The 18,040-nt window shown below is 45.7% G+C and overlaps 1 protein-coding gene across 5 annotated transcripts in view; it reads left to right on the plus strand.

Moving 5' to 3' along the window:
- GRIA3 (glutamate ionotropic receptor AMPA type subunit 3) overlaps positions 1-10,526 on the plus strand; it is a 157,149-nt gene extending 146,623 nt beyond the window's left edge. For 3 of the 5 annotated variants that reach the window (XM_074915504.1, XM_074915506.1, XM_074915507.1), the window contains 2 exons: positions 6,896-7,143; positions 7,776-10,526. In XM_074915504.1, coding sequence (XP_074771605.1) covers positions 6,896-7,141 — 246 coding nt within the window. In that variant the 3' untranslated portion in view covers positions 7,142-7,143; positions 7,776-10,526. Of the gene's footprint in view, positions 1-4,546; positions 4,662-6,895; positions 7,144-7,775 lie in introns of those variants that run through there. The other 2 variants (XM_074915505.1, XR_012634384.1) reach the window with 2 other exon arrangements.
- Positions 10,527-18,040: the final 7,514 nt, after the last annotated feature.

Genomic DNA, 18,040 nt, shown 5'->3' on the forward strand with positions numbered 1-18,040 from the left:
ATCAAACTTCATGTGGTTAAGCCTCGATCAGCCAAACCTACTACATCTGGGTGAAAAGCACAAGAAAACAAACAAACAAAGCCTTCCATTATGGTGAGGAAGAAAAACACTGCAAGTTTCTGCCCAAGAATACTAGCTTACAACATCCAAAACACTGACATCCTGATCCTAATTACCTCAGCTCGTTTCTTGGGCATGCAGAGTGCAACAAGAGAGCGCAAGCTCTCAAACCTCTGAACATTTTACTTTGATAAAAGCAACGAAACTACTAGAGAGCTGGGCTGGAAACCACACAGGGGAGATAAAAAAGAATCCCATCATAAATTAAAGGCAGAGGAAAAACAGCTGAAGCCACCCGGGAAAGGGCTAAGGACCTCATAGGATATCCTGTACAGCCCAACAACAGCAATCCAATTAAAAAAGCATCTGGAAAGCACAAAATTATCCGAGGAAATGGAAGTCTTTTTTGAGAGAAACCCAGAAACTGAGAAAATGATCCTCTGAGCTGGTTTTGGGGTGGTGCAGCTGGCCAGGGAGGCAGGTGGGTGGCTGGGACACAGCCTTCCCATGGGACCCAGACACGTCATTTAGTCTTTCTGTTCCTCTGCCTCTAAGGCAATTTTTAAAAAATCCCCCCTCAAACAAACAGTGCCAGGGCAAGCGATGAAAAATCCTCTTCCTACAGCCAACGGACCTCGCTTCCAGAAGAGCCCTACACTGTGTAATAGCTAACAAAACAACGAAACAAGTTGGTAGCTTTCGACCTGCCAGCATGGCTGGGTGCTGGCGCTGCCCAAGGGCCTTTTTTGGGATGGGCTGAGTTGCAAGCTGAGGTGCAGTATGGAGGACTCACATTCAACATGCACTGCTGAGTGCTCGGTGGGAAAAATACCATGATCCAGACATGCCCTTCTGCACCTCTGTCGGGGTCTCGGCCAAAGCCATGCCTGACTCTGGCTATTAAACGGAACGAGGCTAGACAGCTACTCAGAGACGAGCAATCAGAAAATGTACCAGCAGCCAGGGTCACTTTTCAATATATTTACTTATCTTGGGGAATTTGGGAGCTGAAGAGTCCATCCTGCACCAGCTCACATTTCATCCCAGCGGGTAAAGCACTGGACTGGGGGCCACATAGGCGTCACACCTTCTCCCACCATCAGGTCACTCAAATCCTGCTGCTTGGGGGAGCAGTTCATGCATTAAGAGGTCTTGGGATTAATTTCCTGGAAGCAGACAAAATTGTTCCTTAGGACTTTGATCAAACAAGCTGCATTTCATGCTCCGCAAATTAGTGCCTTTTCTAGCACACTGAGAGTGTTTGTTCACTCAGGTACACACTGTTCATCCCAGTGCCCTGGCCAGCAAAATAGCACAGCCGAGGGAGTTTGGGAGCTCGACCAGGCAAACCTCCAGGTCGTCTGCGTGCTGAGGGGCTGGGACAGGCTGAGGCAGGGGAACACAAGCACCAGCTATTGCTTCATGTCAGACTTCCCCCCCCCGCCCCCAGTCCCTCCTTACATGACCTACCCCTGTTGTACAGCCACCTGCAGTCAGCCCCCATGGCAGGCAGGATGGCTCACAGCCCCCCAGCACAGGAGCACCTGGCACGGTGTCAGCTCCCCCAGCAAAGGGTCCATGGGCCTCAACCATGCAGCAGCCGCTCAGCACTTGGTCACCCATCCCACTTTGCTCCTCGCACCCGGACAGATGGACAGAGCAAAGGACTGCTTAACTTCCCAGGCTGAGGTATTGCAGTACCTCACCTGACAAATAGGGCCATGACAAACTATAGTGAAAACCCCAGTTTAGGCAAATTCCCATCTGTTTAGTTAAGATAATTTTAGTTTACTACTTTTTTTTTCTCTTTCTGGTAGTTGCATGTGCACAATTAACTGCAATCTTGGCTTTGAAAAAAAAAATAAAGCACCCTAATTAGCATGTTAAGCCTCCTCATTTCCCAATACTGTATAATGTTGTGAAAGCTAATCTATAATGTATTGGATGTTATGCAAATTCTCTGTGCTCCATAGGGGGTTTATAAAGGCATGCAAATTAAAAATAGTGTTTGGAATAGGGCTGGGGTGAGGGGAAAATTTGCACAATAAAATATGCAGATAGGAGAAAAGGTGTTTATAACCTTCTCCCTATTGTTCGTGTATTCTCAGCTGCACAATGCTTTTCAAAGCGAAGAGATGTATTGCATAAAATCTCTGCAGATTGGATTGTTTTTAAATTAAATTTCAAATGAGAGCGCTGTTCTCTAAGCCATAATCCACACCACTCTTTCTTCTGGGGCTTGTAATGGGTAGGTAAAGGCACTCGGCTTTCAGTGACTTGCATTGCGATCAGTCACGGCTTCGTGGAGCGAATTTGCCTGGTTGTCACTGGGGTGCCTTGGCCAGGACCTGCCATAAAGCAGTGGGGCAGGTGCATTACCTGCGGCACCCAGGGTGCTGCAGTGTCTGTGGAGCGTTGATATTTCATAGCCCTACCTATAGGTGGATGCAAATGTAGCTGCGCTGCAGCTGGCTTTTTATGGTGCCGACAGCTCCTGATGGTGGGGCTCTGTGCCTGCCAGAGCCCAGCCAGCAAACACGGTCTGTCTCCTGCGGCCTGTCACCATCGCCCGTCAGCTGTGTCCGGCTGCGTGCATACAGCCTTCCCTGATTGATACTTAATTAGATTACAGCTGCTGCTTAAAAATAGCCATTTTACAAAAATAAAGTCTTGGCTGATGTCAGACCAGCAGACCAGGAGGAGTGGTGCTGCCTCAGCCTGGCCAGCCGGCATCACTGCTGCTAGGACCAGCGGCTCTCCCCACCTCCATGGCTTTTCCCTGCTTTTGCCCTGCCCACGGGCCTCGCTGACGCCATGCTTGGTCACGCTGGTGCAGCCCATGGGGCATTCAGCTCAGGAGCTCTCGACCGTGCTCACTTTTCTCATGGTACCCCACAACCTGCCTGGGTTCAGCCAGGCACAGCCTGTCCCAACCAAGCTGCCGCCTGCCCCCAGGGCAGCACCTCGGGCCCGCTCTCCGCCCGAAGCGAAGCGTACATAGCACCTCCAAGGCCAGCACTTTTCAAAAACTGGTCACTGACAGGTCTTGCGGCCGTCTTGGAGGCAGTTTCTTGGCGGATGAGAGAACAGGGCTTTTCTTCACCAGGTGCTTCTTCCAGTGTCTACCTGCCCCAGGCATGGCAGGGTTCAGCCACTCCTGCTGCTTGAGGCCTGTGGACAGTTCCCTAAATGTTGCCATGTAATTAAGCTTGGAATTAAGGTGTTTTGTATAGGTTGTGCTGCTCTTTCTCCTCAGTCTCTTCCACTCTGCAGAGTCTTGCACTTCGGGCAGGGATGGGAGAAAGGCAGGGAGCAGCGAGAGCGAGAAGTGAGGCTGGTATGGGGGCAGACATGGGCTGCATCTCTGCTGACAACAGGCATGGATGGACCCACAGCAGGGTGTGTTGCAGGGCAGCCATGCCTGTGTCTGCCTGCTGTTATACCATGCAAAGTGCCACTGCATCATTGAAGATAAGGACCCATCCCTTTCCTCCCCACCATCTGCCCCACACGGCCACAAGCAGGGATCAAAGCTCTTCGAGCAGGAGCAGGAACTGAAGATGTCCCTAACACAGGGAGCCTGTCTGATGGAAACAGATAGGAAAAACCCCAAGGCATCACACAAGGAGGAAATGGAAATTACAAAACTCATCTGAGGGCTCCTCAGGCACTGCTTTCCCACAGGGAAGGGACAGGCGAGCTCAGGTCCCCCTGGGCTTGCAGGCTCTTGGCAGCACCACGGTGTCAGCAGCTCCCTTCCTCCTGCCAACATTTCCCACCCTGGGCGCTTTCAGACAGTGTTTCCATATTCAGTAATTTGTTTCATAAAGGTCTGCATTTGCTTATTTTCTGCTGCAGCTCCCTGGACCGGCGGAGTTGGAGATGCAGCAGCTCCAGGGGAGAGCAGCCGCCCTCGCGGTGCCTCCGAGCACGGTCCCTGCAGCTGCAGGAGCTGGAGAAGCCACCACCGGCAGGGAAACAGCCGTGCCAGCTGACACAATCTCCCCTCATGACATCCACCCTGGGGATTTTTGCTTTGCAGATGTGCCCACAACACACCCCCTGCCCTGGGTGCGGGGGGCTGGAGCCCCAAGTGCTGTTTTACTGTAGGAAGCCACAATTTCTCGTTTGCGGGGCTTGCTGTCTGTTAGTGCAATATGAGGGGTCCTGCTAGATCAAACCCACCATAAGCTGTAAAGCTACTGTGAATGCCTGTGATTGTACCAAACGGGGAAATTGGACTTGCTTTGTTTCTACTACCTTCATTTAACAGTGAGTGCCGATTACTCAAAGCGATATGGGCAGGACCTGGTAATATAGCGTTGCTCTAGCGTTAACTTAAGGGGATGATCCAGTTGCCTGCAGTGTAAATACTTTGTGGCCAGGAACCCTGCTTTATCGCTTTGTATAGTTTTAAAGTAGTTTAAAGATTGAATAACATAAAATAACATAATATAATGTTATTTATGTTATTTCCCACGTGAAGAACTCCTGTAAACCTTGCAGTATTGAAACTCAGTGAACAAGGCATCTTAGACAAGCTGAAAAACAAATGGTGGTACGATAAGGGTGAATGTGGAGCCAAGGACTCCGGAAGTAAGGTCAGTCGCTGAAGGTCTTTTTGTACTGATTAGCAATCACATTTTGACCCACTGTTTGTTTATACAAAGAATGACTTTCAAAAGTTGATATTTACATTTTGAAGGTTGAAAGAAAAGAATAGAAAAAATAATTAAGTCTCTGAACATGACAGCATTTTTCTTTTTATGCAGTAACAGACTGTAGTTGTAAGTATGTTTTACTACTTGAGCGTTTTGCTAGAAAAACATGGAAGGAGATGCCCCCAAAGTCTCCCAAGCTGGTATCATCATTTAGATGTGCAAGTTTCAGCACAGTCAATGTGTATTATTCAGGCCAGCATCTTTTCTTATGTTTAGCTTGAAAAAACACATTTTTCTTTCAAAATTGTGACTTAGATTCTCTACATGTCAGTTTGGGAAACAGTCACATGCTTGCTAAGGGTGGACAGTTTCAGGACAGACCCGTGATAAGGGAAAAACACCCTTCCTGCCCTATTTCCCAATTCAGTTTGAAATTGGTTTGATTTTTAAAAAAAATAAAAAATCTAGAAATACTGTTGGTAACTCATTACATCAATATTGCATATTCTTTTTTATTCTGCTTTGAACCATTTTGCTGCTGTAGTGCCCTGTCCCACACCAGCCATGCTGCAGGGCCAGCCAGCTTCCAGCAGCTCCTCGTGCAGGACCGCTGTAGACCCCAGTGGAGATCCCACCCCTGAGGTGACAGGTGGATCAACCCCATAGCTGCATACTTAAATTGCAGGAAATATTTGTTTACACCGTAACACAGAGGACTTTTTTGTTGTTGTTAATGCTTTAATGCCATTGAGGAGAAAAACACTGTAGAAGTGCTGGGCTTGTTGGAGTAAAGGACATTTCAAAGGCACCAAGAGGAGGAGAAATCCAGCTCCAGATGAAATCAGTCGCAGTCAAGTGCCTAACTCCCCTGGTGCCTTTGGAAGTGCTCTCTATAATCACTGAAACAGAAAACTGTAATTTAGAAGCACCCGCTCAGTGTCGGAGGACAATTTCAAGTTCCATTGAAGCCAATAATAAAAATTCATTGATTTCAACTGGACTGGAAGTTGCTTAGGGCACAACCCTGTAGCTGTTGTATGAGATAAATTTGGGATCATGGGACATCCAAATCCACAGCAGCTGCAGAAGGACACTGTAATTGAAAAGAGGTATAAATGAGTAATCTCTTCAGTTTAAATGGCATCCATTTAAACTACAGTTTACTGTACAACTGCATCCATCCAAACTCCCTGTGAAAAGCACAGACACTTACAAGGTAGATCATAGACTATTCTGACTATATGCAAGCTTTGCTATCCCTGGAGGTACTTGCAAAGCAAGCTCCATCAGCAAGTGTCTGCCCTGGGCACAGCCCCTTGCTGCAGGCTGCTCTGGCATCGGCCCGTCCCACTGGGGTGGCTGGTGTGGCCACCCAGGCAGGGGCCATGCCTGCCACCATCGAGTCCTGCATGCAGCCAGCCGGCCCGTGCAGCAGCAAAAGGGTTGCAGCTCTATTTAATCTGATTGAAGAATCCTGGTTTTAAAAATGCAAGCCTTCTCCCCCATCTGACATGTATTGAAGGAAGATAAACCCTGGCCAGCATTTTTTGTGTTACAGTGACTGGTTTTATTCAGTAACTCACTCTCCCTCTATCGCTGAAGGTGCTAGTTTAGCTTAGGGCTCAGCTGCTTGACCTTAAAGTAACTGACCATCTTCCTAGGTTTTTTTTTTTTCCTAACTGTTGGAAAAAAAAGGTAGATAAGTTTAGCAGCATCTCAATAAATTTATCTACATTCACCAAAACCAAGTGTGTAGTGTTCGGGGTTTTTCTTGTTCTAGTTTTGTGATGGCCATCTGTAAAACCTGCTGTTTTACACAGCCACTGCTTTCCCCGTCAGAGCTTTCCCAAGGTGCCTTTGCCACCAGAGATGCTCAGCCATAGACAGATTTGCTCTGGGACAGCAAAGACCCAGGGAAGTCAGTGGCCAAAAAAATTCTCGTTGCCTTGGAGTCAGCCAGGGTTTCCCCACCAAAGGGTGGGAGACAGAGCAGTGACTGCTGTGCAGCCCCGGGCTGCTGGGGACGGGGGGGACAGCGCTGATCCATGAGTGGGACACTAAATGCCATGAGCGTAGTTGATCCAGCTAGGACTAAGTGCAAAGTAGCCTGTTGTCTGTCTGTCTGTCTGTCTGCTCCTCACAGCAAAACTAACGGCGTGGCTCGTTTCTCTTAGGACAAGACGAGCGCTCTGAGCCTGAGCAATGTTGCTGGGGTTTTCTATATCCTTGTTGGAGGCCTGGGGCTGGCCATGATGGTGGCACTGATCGAGTTCTGCTACAAGTCTCGGGCCGAGTCCAAGCGAATGAAACTCACCAAGAACACGCAGAACTTCAAACCTGCTCCTGCCACCAACACCCAGAATTACGCTACGTACAGAGAAGGCTACAATGTGTACGGCACAGAAAGTGTGAAAATCTAGGGGTACGGCTATGGGCCAGGAACTAAAACCCTCTGGGTTTTCTTTCTTTCTTTCTTTCTTTCTTTCTTTCTTTCTTTCTTTCTTTCTTTCTTTCTTTAGCTCTGTGCGATATTTTTGTGTGTGCATCAGTGGACTGCTGCAAAAGTGCTTTTGAAACATCATCTGGTGGCAGTCTCAGGGTATAAGTGATTTAAATTTCTTCCCTGAACAGAAGTAAGCTTGGTACCATCTTATATTACAAACAGCAATAGCTGGCTTCATGCTGAAGTGAGTAATTCCTCTCTCCAGCATTGTGCTAGTTCAGTACGTATGAAAGTATTTTGTTAATTGCTTCAAAAATCAGAGTAATGAGAATGCACATCTCTCTTGCTAGTGACTTCTTCCTCTTTATTTATTAAGCTATAATCACGTCAGGTAAGTGCTTTTCGGAAGTCTCAAAAAAGTCTACAATAGAACAAAAGGTCTACACTAGAAATCATGATTTCTAAAGCGTGAAAAGTAGAGTTCAGTTGCTGAAAAACTACTCTGGAAAAGCCTGGTTAGCCCATCACCCACAAACCGTGCCTCTCCCCAGGCTGAGCTTCCCTGCCCCTCGCTGCTGGGCAGTGATGAAATCTTTCTGGTTTTATTATAGATCCTCACCCTGACAGCATGCAAGAGGAGAAGCAGCAGAGAATGTGGCTACTTCATGGATTCGGACCACCTGAGCCAGTCGTACTCTCTCCGAGGTGTCAGGCATGACACGCATTGATGATGGTGCAATGTACTTTTAATAGGAAAAACTGATATTTTTTCCTTCAGTGCCTTATGGAAGACTCTGAGACTCACAACAATGCAAACCATCACCGAAATATTCTTGCTTTGCTTGAAAGAAGAAAAAGAAAAGGAGAAAAGAAAAAAAGAAAAGAGGGAAAAAAAGAGAAAAGAAAAAAAGAAAAGATAAAATAAAGAAAAGAAAAAAGAAAAGAAAAAAAGAAAAGAAAAAAGAGAAAAGAAAAAAGAAAAGAAAAGAAAAGAAAAGAAAAGAAAAGAAAAGAAAAGAAAAGAAAAGAAAAGAAAAGAAAAGAAAAGAAAAGAAAAGAAAAGAGAAAAGAAGAAAAGAAAAGAAAAGAAAAGAAAAGAAAAGAAAAGAAAAGAAAAGAAAAGAAAAGAAAAGAAAAGAAAAGAGAAAAGAAGAAAAGAAAAGAAAAGAAAAGAAAAGAAAAGAAAAGAAAAGAAAAGAAAAGAAAAGAAAAGAAAAGAGAAAAGAAAAAGGAAAGAAAAAAGAAAAAGAGGAAAATAGAAAAAGAAAAAAGGAAAAGACTGGTAACTAGATGTTTCAAGTATGTGAAAAAAAATTCTTGTAAAAAAATCAGTGCAACAAAAGCCATTCTTTGATACCACTGCACAGTAAATGAACTTGTGTCCTGAAAGCAAACCGCAGCCGGTTTCATCAGCCACCCCAATCGTATCAAATTATGAAACTCCTCCTGACACAAAGCCTCAGAAATCTGCTGCGCACGAATATGGACTGGCCTGTCACTGCTTGTATGAGCTGATGTCAAGATGTTTCAGTATTTACTTACCAGTGGTGTGATTTATTTTTTTTTTTCCAAGCCACTTTAAACTCTCCAGCTAATTTGAACGATTCTGTACTGCTAGACTGCTAATTTGAGCAGTAAAAGGTGTAACACCTGAAGAAAATAATCTGTTCATTAAAACCAGTTAAGGTCAATGACTGTGAATCTGTAAATCCAAAAGAAAATAATTTGTGGAACTGCATGTCTTGCTTCCAGATCAGTAAATTAATTTCTTGACAATGTAGCTAAAATGTGGGCAGAAAATATTGCATTACTTTTTTTTTTTTTTCTTTCTATCATCAGACATACCTACAGGTGCTTTATTAAAATGACATTGGGTGGCTTTTTAAAAAAAAAAAAGCTACCTGCTGTTTAGGTTCAGACCATATATCTCTTTTCTTGCTGTGCATTTGCATTTTAATTCACTGTTTAATATCAAGCAATGAAGCAAGATAAGTGCAGGTTAGTTTTTCCCAGGCCTGCTTTCGCTTCACCCCAGTTCTCTCACAGCTAGCACTGTGCTCAGCTAAAGCTTCTTGGTAATGGTCATTTTAAAACAGAAATAAGGAAAGAGGGTAGTAACTCAAATTAGAGCTGCAGTTCCAGGGTAATATTAAGCGATCTAACATGACTCCTGCTAGTACTGTTATATTATATCAGCTCCTGCCAACTCTTGTTTCATGGCTACTGGTGAGAGGATGCTCCTGTCCTTGCCCTCTCCGTAAAGAGGACACCGCGCTCCAGCCAACACTGCTACAGGTAGGGGCACACTAGTACTCACATCCAATGTCTTAGACAGCAGCAGCGTTTCAGCCTTGAACCTCTGCCTGGAAACTACTTAACTTCATCTTAAAAAAAAAAAAAGTAAAAGACAAAAAAAAATAAAAACCACCTTTAAACATATTGTCAATCACATGGGAAATGTTCAATGGAATATCTGCATACTAATTACCTCTAATCGACAATATGTATTTTCTGTAGTTTACTATAGAGTTTTATTTCATCAGTAACATACAATGAAAAAGAAACTCATTTAAACCAGTCTGACCCTTAGGCATTTAGTTTGCTGATGATAGATTTGAACTTTTAATAGGATTTAAAAAAAAAAAGAAAAAGATTATATGGGGAAAGTCTTGTTAAAAATAAGTATTTCCAGCAAAATGTAATATAAAATCATTTTAAAAGCTCATAGGAGAATAATTTATTGTTGAAGTTTTTAACAAGATATTGACAAAAATTTGTTCGTTTGTTTCCATTTTCTTTTCATGAAACTGTGATACTTTTTTTTTCAACTTCTGAACGTGATCACGTCCCCAGCAAGGGCGAGCTAAAGCTGTGCGGTTATGAGTTGTATTTAAAACAAACATTTTTCTTAAAAGCTGTATAAAAGATGTATGTTTATGAGATCAATTTTTAAGAGTGGAGGCTTCACACCAGTGAAGGGAGTTTGGTAAATGGTTCGATATTTTTTAAACTTGCATGTAAAGCTAAAAACAAAATGTGTTGAGTGCTTACCAATTCAGGCTTCCGACTTCAAGCTATCGGAAGTTTGGCAGTAGTCTCACAATGATTTGTTTCGGTATACTTTTTTCATTTGTTTTGCTTTGGGGGATTTTTGGGGTTCTTTTTCTTTTTTTTTTTTTTTTCCTCCTTTTTTTTTTTTTCGGTTTTGTAATTTAAGTTCCTATTTTTGGTCGTTGAAACTGCACTTCAGTGAGCAGAAAAATTGCCAAGCAAACTAATGGCTGTAAAAGCATAAACTGCATGTGTGGGCATCAATTACTGAGCCTCATTTTAATGAGGTGTTGTACAAAGAGTTTTAATACATTTTGTAAATAAAACTGTAAAGAAAAAAAAAAATAAAAGAGCCTGCTGATCTTTTCACTGAAGGAGAGAAACTTCCTACCTCCTGATGGCCCTTCAGCCAGGCAAGCCTGGCGCTCTCTGTTCCGGATGCCCCACAGGTATTTAGTTTGGGGCCAAACAGTACCTCAGGCCCCGGAGGTGCCACTGATTCTTCACCCGCAACACTGAACCGAGGATGCTGCTGAGAAATGCATATTTCTGGTTTGGTACCCTGCGAACAACTAATTTTTTTTTTTCTTGATGAGGGAAGCTGGTTGATTTTGGTCAGGCCCGAAGGGCACCCTGCGGGGAGGGGGGAAGGGGCAGGGGAGAGTCCTTGGGGCTGCAGCCAGGCTGGGAGATGCTACACTCTGCCCCTGGAGTGGGCAGCAGTGTAGACAGATAAATTCCTCAAATGTTGACTATACAGATGTATTCTCCTGCAGTTTTCACATTTTCAGTAATGCGTTTCAAAACAAAAAAACCCACAAACCCAAACCTTCACCCAACATTACAGCTAATCTCAACTCTTAATTTGCGAGTTTACCTCACTGACTGTTTTTTCCAAGTCACCACAAACTATGAACCATAAGAAGTAATCTTGGTATTAAACAGTTGGTGTGCACCCAAATCACACCCAAGCAGGGGCAGACCCTCGGAGGACCCCTGGCCCAACCAGACTGGTGGCCCCATCAGTAACCAGGTCCCACTGGGCTCCCTCTGGGGCACCCATGGATGATGCTGCCCTGTGAGTGCCCAGTGCAGGCTGAGGGCTGAGCTGGAGCAGCACAAAACTTCACTCAGATGGCCGGGGATGTAACGATCATCTCCTGAAAAAGAAAAATCCAACCATGAAGGTCCTAGGCAGGTGCTGCTGCCACGGAGCCAGCGGGCATGGGGCCTGAGAGAATACTTTGGTACCTGCTGGCTAAATCACCCCCTGAAACCCAACCAGACGAGCTGCGTGGGGTGCACCCGTGGCAGTGCCACCAGCTGTGGGGAAAAAACGTGCGTGGCAATTGGTACCTTGCCCAGGCCAGCACGGAGCTGCCAGAGCCACTGGTGCTCGTTGTACATGGGCACAGCGGTGGGACACGGGGACCAAGCCTACCTGCATGACTTCAGCCAAGTCTTTAGCAACAGCAAAATAAGCTCAGGAATAAGCAAGGGCTAAGTATGAGCAACGGGCAGAAATTATTTGACCCTAAATCATCCCACAAGGCTGAAGGTTTCAGGCTATTTTGGGAGTTAGAAGTGTGCTCTCCTCTCAGGGACATGCCCCTCCCTCATCTTGGCCTTGGGGGAGCCCACACTGAAATGAGCCTATTTATATGTAAAGTGGCTACACAATAAATGCAGGGAGGCATTAAAAAAAAGAATATTGTTCTGTCCTTTAGCCTTCATTTCACGCTAAACATCCAGGCCAACATGGGCAGTGTTGCATTTTTGTAGGGAGTGGTCTTAACCTGCGGCCGTGTGCTGGCCACAGGGGTGAGCGATGCTCAAGTGGGGATTAATTTGTCTGATGAGCCCCAGCACTGAGCTGGGATGAAGGGAGTGAAACAGCAATGCCAGATTGACAGCCAAGCCTGGCCCTGCTTGAGCAGCTGCCCAGCCGGGGTCACAGCGAGCACCAGAGGCTAGCGAAATAGGTGTTAAGTTTTGCTATTAAATATGCATCAGGCAGGAAAAGGCAGTTAGGGCTGGGACTGCCTGGCTGGGACAAGGACAGGGACTGGGTGGGGGACACCACCACCCCCCCGCAGGGTCACGGACATATGAGGCACAGGAGCAGGTCATGCCAAACCCAGGCCAGGCTTGGGGCTGGACGGACCCCAGAGCCTCCCTGGGCTGTAGGGGCCCAGTTGAGCCAAAACCTGGCCTTTCCACCATATACTGCGGTGAGGGCAGCAGGGCTAGCCTTGGAACACAGTGCTCTCACACACCGCAGAGGGACTTTGCCTCTAGACTTTGGGGCAAAATAAGGAAAAAAATTCAAATTCATCTAGATTCCAGAGCCATCAGTGGGAACAAAAGAACCTCAACAGTGATCAAATTCAGACCTAAATGAACCCAATCCGACAGCAGGTCCTTCTCACAGCAAAGATCTAACAACAAAATAAAATAAAAAAATAATAAAGTTTAACAACCTTCCACTGTATTATTATGGCATAGTTTTCATTCCAAGGTTTTGTGCAAAGCACTGCAACAATTTTTTTAAAAAAATAAATAATTATTGTTTATGGTTATTAAAATACTAATATGTCATGGTTATTAAAATTAAATTACAAAATGTCTTTGGTGCTCATTCGTCATCTCAGTCTGGAAAATTGACTCTGGTTTGCAGGCAGCAATACATAAACAAGCTCTGGATTATGATAGCTCTATTCAATTAAACTAAAGGACTTAAATACAGAGATAATATTTCCATGGATATCATAAATTTCAAAGTAATATTAACTCAGAACATAATACGTCTAAAACTGGTACCAGGGAGGACGGTGCCCGCAGCAGCAGCAGCACTCACACCCCAACATGCCGCTGAGCTGCGCTGGGTATCCCGGTGACACCGGGGCTGCAGGAGAGGCCCAGGCTGGCGTCACACCATGGGCTAACACTGACCAGGGCAGGGCAGCCCAGCCCAGGAGCCCACCACCACGGCGGGACCCCCATCCTGTGCAGTGCCCTGTGGGGAGGCAGGCTTGGCTAAAACCCCCACCTCACCAACACTCCAGTCCTGCTCTGGCTTTTTTGTCTTTTATTTCATCAGTCAGCAGTAGGGGAATTACTGGTTTGTAACGTGGCAGCATCGCTGCAACAGCAGCAACAAAAGTGCCTCCCCGGTTCCCCTGGGTGCGGGCACGGGCAGCAGCAAGCCACCCCACGAGGCAAGGAGCAGCTGGACACCGGGCTGGTACCCAGAGAGGGGTCGGAGCAAAGGAGCTGCCGTACACACCTTGCAGCCAGCCTAGCAGCACAAGCTCTGCCATCCCAGCGAGCAGGAGTTCCCCTCCTAGCTGCTGCCTGGCAGCGCCTGCATCGCGGGGGTCGCTGGCTGCCGTGGCACTGGCAGACTGATGTGCTGGTGGCGGTGCCTCCGCGGGCTGACAGGAGAGGCAGGATAATGAAACCTTCCTGCACACACCAAGTATGTATTTATTGCAGTTTCTAACATTGAAGCGTTAGCCTTAAATTATTTGTGACAGTTATGGCATTTTAGCCTGACAGGACATCTTACAGAAGAGCAAGAGGACGAGATCCCTCTCCACAGCATCTTGTAATCAGAAGAGCAAGAGGGGGCAGGAGCAGGGAAGTCGTCATGAGAGCAATGGAGCACAGGGTGGGGGAGAGCCAAGCCGAGGAAGAGCAGGGGCTTTCCAGAATCACATTATTTCCATCTGGTGAAGATGCTGTTGACATCTCCAAGCAAGCGGGCAGAACTGACACCTAAAGGTGAACTCAGAGCCAATTTGTAACAGCAGACAAGGATGGAAACCAGGATGAGCAGTGGCACCTGGCCTGCCCCAGCAGACAGATACAGGGGATTCTCCCAACATCTTTCTTGCTTTATTCTAGTTTTAGGCTGTGTGAAAGATGCAGTGAGGAGCTGAAGGCAGAAACAGAAAACAAGCTAAAGCCAAAGGGAGACGGCTCTGAGGAAGGGCTGGGAACCATGGCAGGTGGTTACAGAACTGCCCTCTAAGAGCAGGGACCCGCATAGGCACCGCAGGGCTGAGGAATGGGGCTGAGCTGGTGATTGGGCCATAAAGGGTTAACAGAGGTCCACACAAGCACCCCTGGCCTGATGGCAAGAGAGGGTAAGGGACATAAAGCCTATAAAAAATGCACAACACAAACCACAGCCATGATGCTGGTAATGACTGGTGCTTTAGATAATGTTTAGCATATAAATAAAGTAATTGACCAATTAATGAGCGCATGGCAGATGCTTGATATGCTGTAATGAGTAGGGAAATGTATGATATAACACAAGAAATTGATTAAAGGGATATAACAGATATAACAGGAGCTGTACCTGTGTGGGAGAGCAGGAGGGTGCCTGTGCCCTGGCCATGAGCTCTGCATGGTGGGTTGGGGGTCAAGGCCACAAGTGGCGCAGGGGGACGAGGGTTTGGTCGCCGCTGCAGACAGAGCAGGGCACAGGGACAGTGAGGGAAAGGAGATAATGCCAGAAAGCCAAGGGGCCACGCTGGGTGGGGGGGTCTGGGAATCCATTTCTCCGGTGTAAAAATCCCCCCTTTTGGCCCTTAAGAGCCCAGTAGCGCGTTTGTGTTTAGCCATATGACTGTGGCGATGAGTTTAACGGTGTCCATCTCCATAAAGCACAAGAAAAGGCTCTGTAAGGCTCGGAGGCTTCAGCTGCAGGACACAGTCCCCCGCACGCTGCCGTTGTTCGGAGCAACACTGACATGCAGCGGCTGCTCAGGCTGGGAAGCGCCGATTTCCCACACCCCTCCTCACCCCCCGTGTGTCCTGGGAGGAGCTGAGGGCTCTTCCCAGCCAGCCCAGCGCCCCCCCAGCCGGAGCCCAGCATGTCCCCCACGGGCAGAGCCCCCAGGAAAGGCGGGTCACAGCCAGCCCCCCGCTAGCTCAGCAGCACCCTGCTTCTGCACCTTCCAAACGCGCCGCCCTCGGACCAGCTCTTTCCCAGCCATGCTGCCCTGACAGCCTTCACTGCTGCGATGGCGCTTTCAGAAAGGGGGAGGTGTTTGCTCTGTGTTCGGGGAGCAGATTTTAATATCATTTGAAGCTTTTCGACAAATATTGAATTTGAATTCCAAATACGGGCTGAGCAGGCTAATTACCAAAAACCTACAAAATTAATGTAAGAGCCACAGTTTGATCTAAGGCAAATAAATATAAATGGTATTTATTTAATATTCCCCTGCCCTTTAAACAAGGGAAGTTTGCCATATTTGGGCAAAATAGCTGATTATAAAATAGCTGAAGCTGTGACCTATCACAGATGCTGAAGATTACACAGAGGAATTAGAATATCACATCAGACAGGCCACACCAGGAACAGGGCTTAATTAATGGGTATTTCAATTACTACTACTTTTCAATTAATGGGTATTTCAATAATTTCACCCAGCCGGCCCTGTCTGTTGTTCCCCACAACCCTCTCAAATTTGGTTTGATGGGGTTGATGAGCATGCCCGTGGCCCTCACAGCCACACAGCGAGGCCAGCTCTGGAAACAAAATCCCCTTCTTTCTGTGCTTTCCCCAGCCTCCAGGACTCACTGGCTCTCCCCCCTACCCTGAACTCCCATCACCAAACACCCCTAAACACTTACTGATGTCTCCACACAGCTGAGTCCCTGCAGAGACCACAGGAAAGAAGGACCAGTTTTCTTTTGGAAAGTTTTCTTGGGGGAAGAAAACCCTCCCAGAGGCATGAACATGGCAAAAGACTGTTCCTATGGCTCCCTCAGGAAATCAGGATTTAGCAGAGCTCTATCCAGGGACGCCAGGGTGGCCTCTGTCTTTGCCCAGGTTAACCCCCTCAGTGCAGCAGCCCTGCGCCCCCGCCTCCCCCTGCTGCAGCCCCGGGCAGCTGCTGTGCCCACAGCCAGCCAGAGCTCATTCCCACCCCAGGAAATCCCAAGGACTAGAGTGACTTTGATGGAAGTATTTCATTTTAGACTGCCTTGAGTTAATTAAAAGCGCCTGAGTATTTAGCTTGGTTACTCTCCTTTTTAGTAATTCTCCTTCACCTCTAATTAGCTGGGTAAACTCTTACCTAATTCCCTTCCAATTTGTCTCTCTTTCTTGCACTACAGGACAAGGGTTCGTAATCTTCTCTAATTCATCCAGAAATAACCTCCAATTAATAAGGATAAAGCTAATCAGAAGAGTTTTACTGATTAAGTCTATAAACACTACAATTCCTTAATATTCGGTAGTTTCAAATACCAAGATGACACACCTCTGTCCCAAATCCCAGATTACTAAAGACACAAACAGAACTTCAGAGAGCATGAGGGATGCTTTTTGTTCAAGCTCCCTTTCTCTGGACTGTATTTTTTTAAAAAATAACAAACCAAAACCCCAAATATTTAGAAGACAAGCCTCTGTGTTTAATAGTACTAATACCTGATAAAAAACATTAGTTTTTTATCATTACAGTCAGCAAATATTCTATTACCTATAGGTTTGCTTTTGTTAATGTTGAATCCATGCAAAAAATCTATTTCTAAAAACTCCTGGGAATAAATCAAATTAATTTGCTTTGCAGCCAGTACCTGTAGGCCAAGATCATCTTCTGCAATTAAAAACCTGTCAAGTTACAACTCCTTACAAGACAGTAATTTTAGGCAGACACGTGCTTCATCTCATCTCATCATGTACTTCAGTGTCAACAGTAGCACACTCAGGCATGGCAGTAGCTCAGATCCCCATCACCTCTGAAAACACCCAGGTTCATCACTTCAGGCACAGACAAGGGCATGTTAAACGTTTTTGTAAACAGAGAAACAAAATTCTCAAAGGAGAAAAAAAATATGCTATATTGCAGTTATTTAAAAAGTCTTTGTGTTGTCAGCATAACATTTTCCCCATTGTTTGTCACATTTTATGAATCATCAGGTAAAACTAATTCATGATGAAGTTTTATTAGGCTCAATGCTGTTGAAACTCTATGAGTTTAGCATAGAATGTACCTTACACATTTTACTACTTTAAAATAGCCATTATAGGCAAATTCTAAACAAACATAAAGATTCACAGAGACACCAACTCTTGAGCCAAACCACAGCCTGCCTCAGCTTGATCTGCTACTTATGTACAGACTCCTGTATGTCACCAAAGATTCCCCGACAAAGAAATGACCCTCAGAAACACAAGCTCCTCATATATGATTTTTTTCGGACATGGGGGAGAGCAGGACAGATGTGACACTCTATATAGAGCAAACCAATGTTGTTTAAACACAGCATACATCAATTAACTTACCATTTAAAATAGGATTTAAGTTTTTAACACCACCTTTATTTCCTTCTGTGCTTTTAAAAGTTTTCATAAACAGAACATTGACCATTTTGCACGTTTCTCAGAAAAATCATTAAAATTATACACTTCCCCATGAGCAAGCGCCATTCCTAAGCCTGTTCAATAAGGACTGATCCCCCCATGTAAACTTAAGTTGATTTGTCCCAATTTTACTCACAAGCATCAGTGAACCTCTTTCTGTGAGGACACAGCCAACAGAAAGCGTTTATTGGAATCACTGCTGCTACAACCGCGGTGCTTAGTGGAGGTAAGCAGAGTTAAGGCAACGGACCAGTATGGCACACTGATGGTAGCAATCCTGACCACTGCAGGCCAACAGGCAGAATTAATTTCCTGTTTATCAATCTGAAAGTGTAACCTTGAAAAAACATGATCATCCTTTACTGTTAAGAGATCATAAAGAATGATAACACACTCATTTTTATGTAATAACTCCAGTGTTATAGGGACTGGGAGTTGTAC

This window comes from Athene noctua, chromosome 11, assembly GCF_965140245.1.
Source record: "Athene noctua chromosome 11, bAthNoc1.hap1.1, whole genome shotgun sequence".
Classification (NCBI taxonomy): Eukaryota; Metazoa; Chordata; class Aves; order Strigiformes; family Strigidae; genus Athene; species Athene noctua.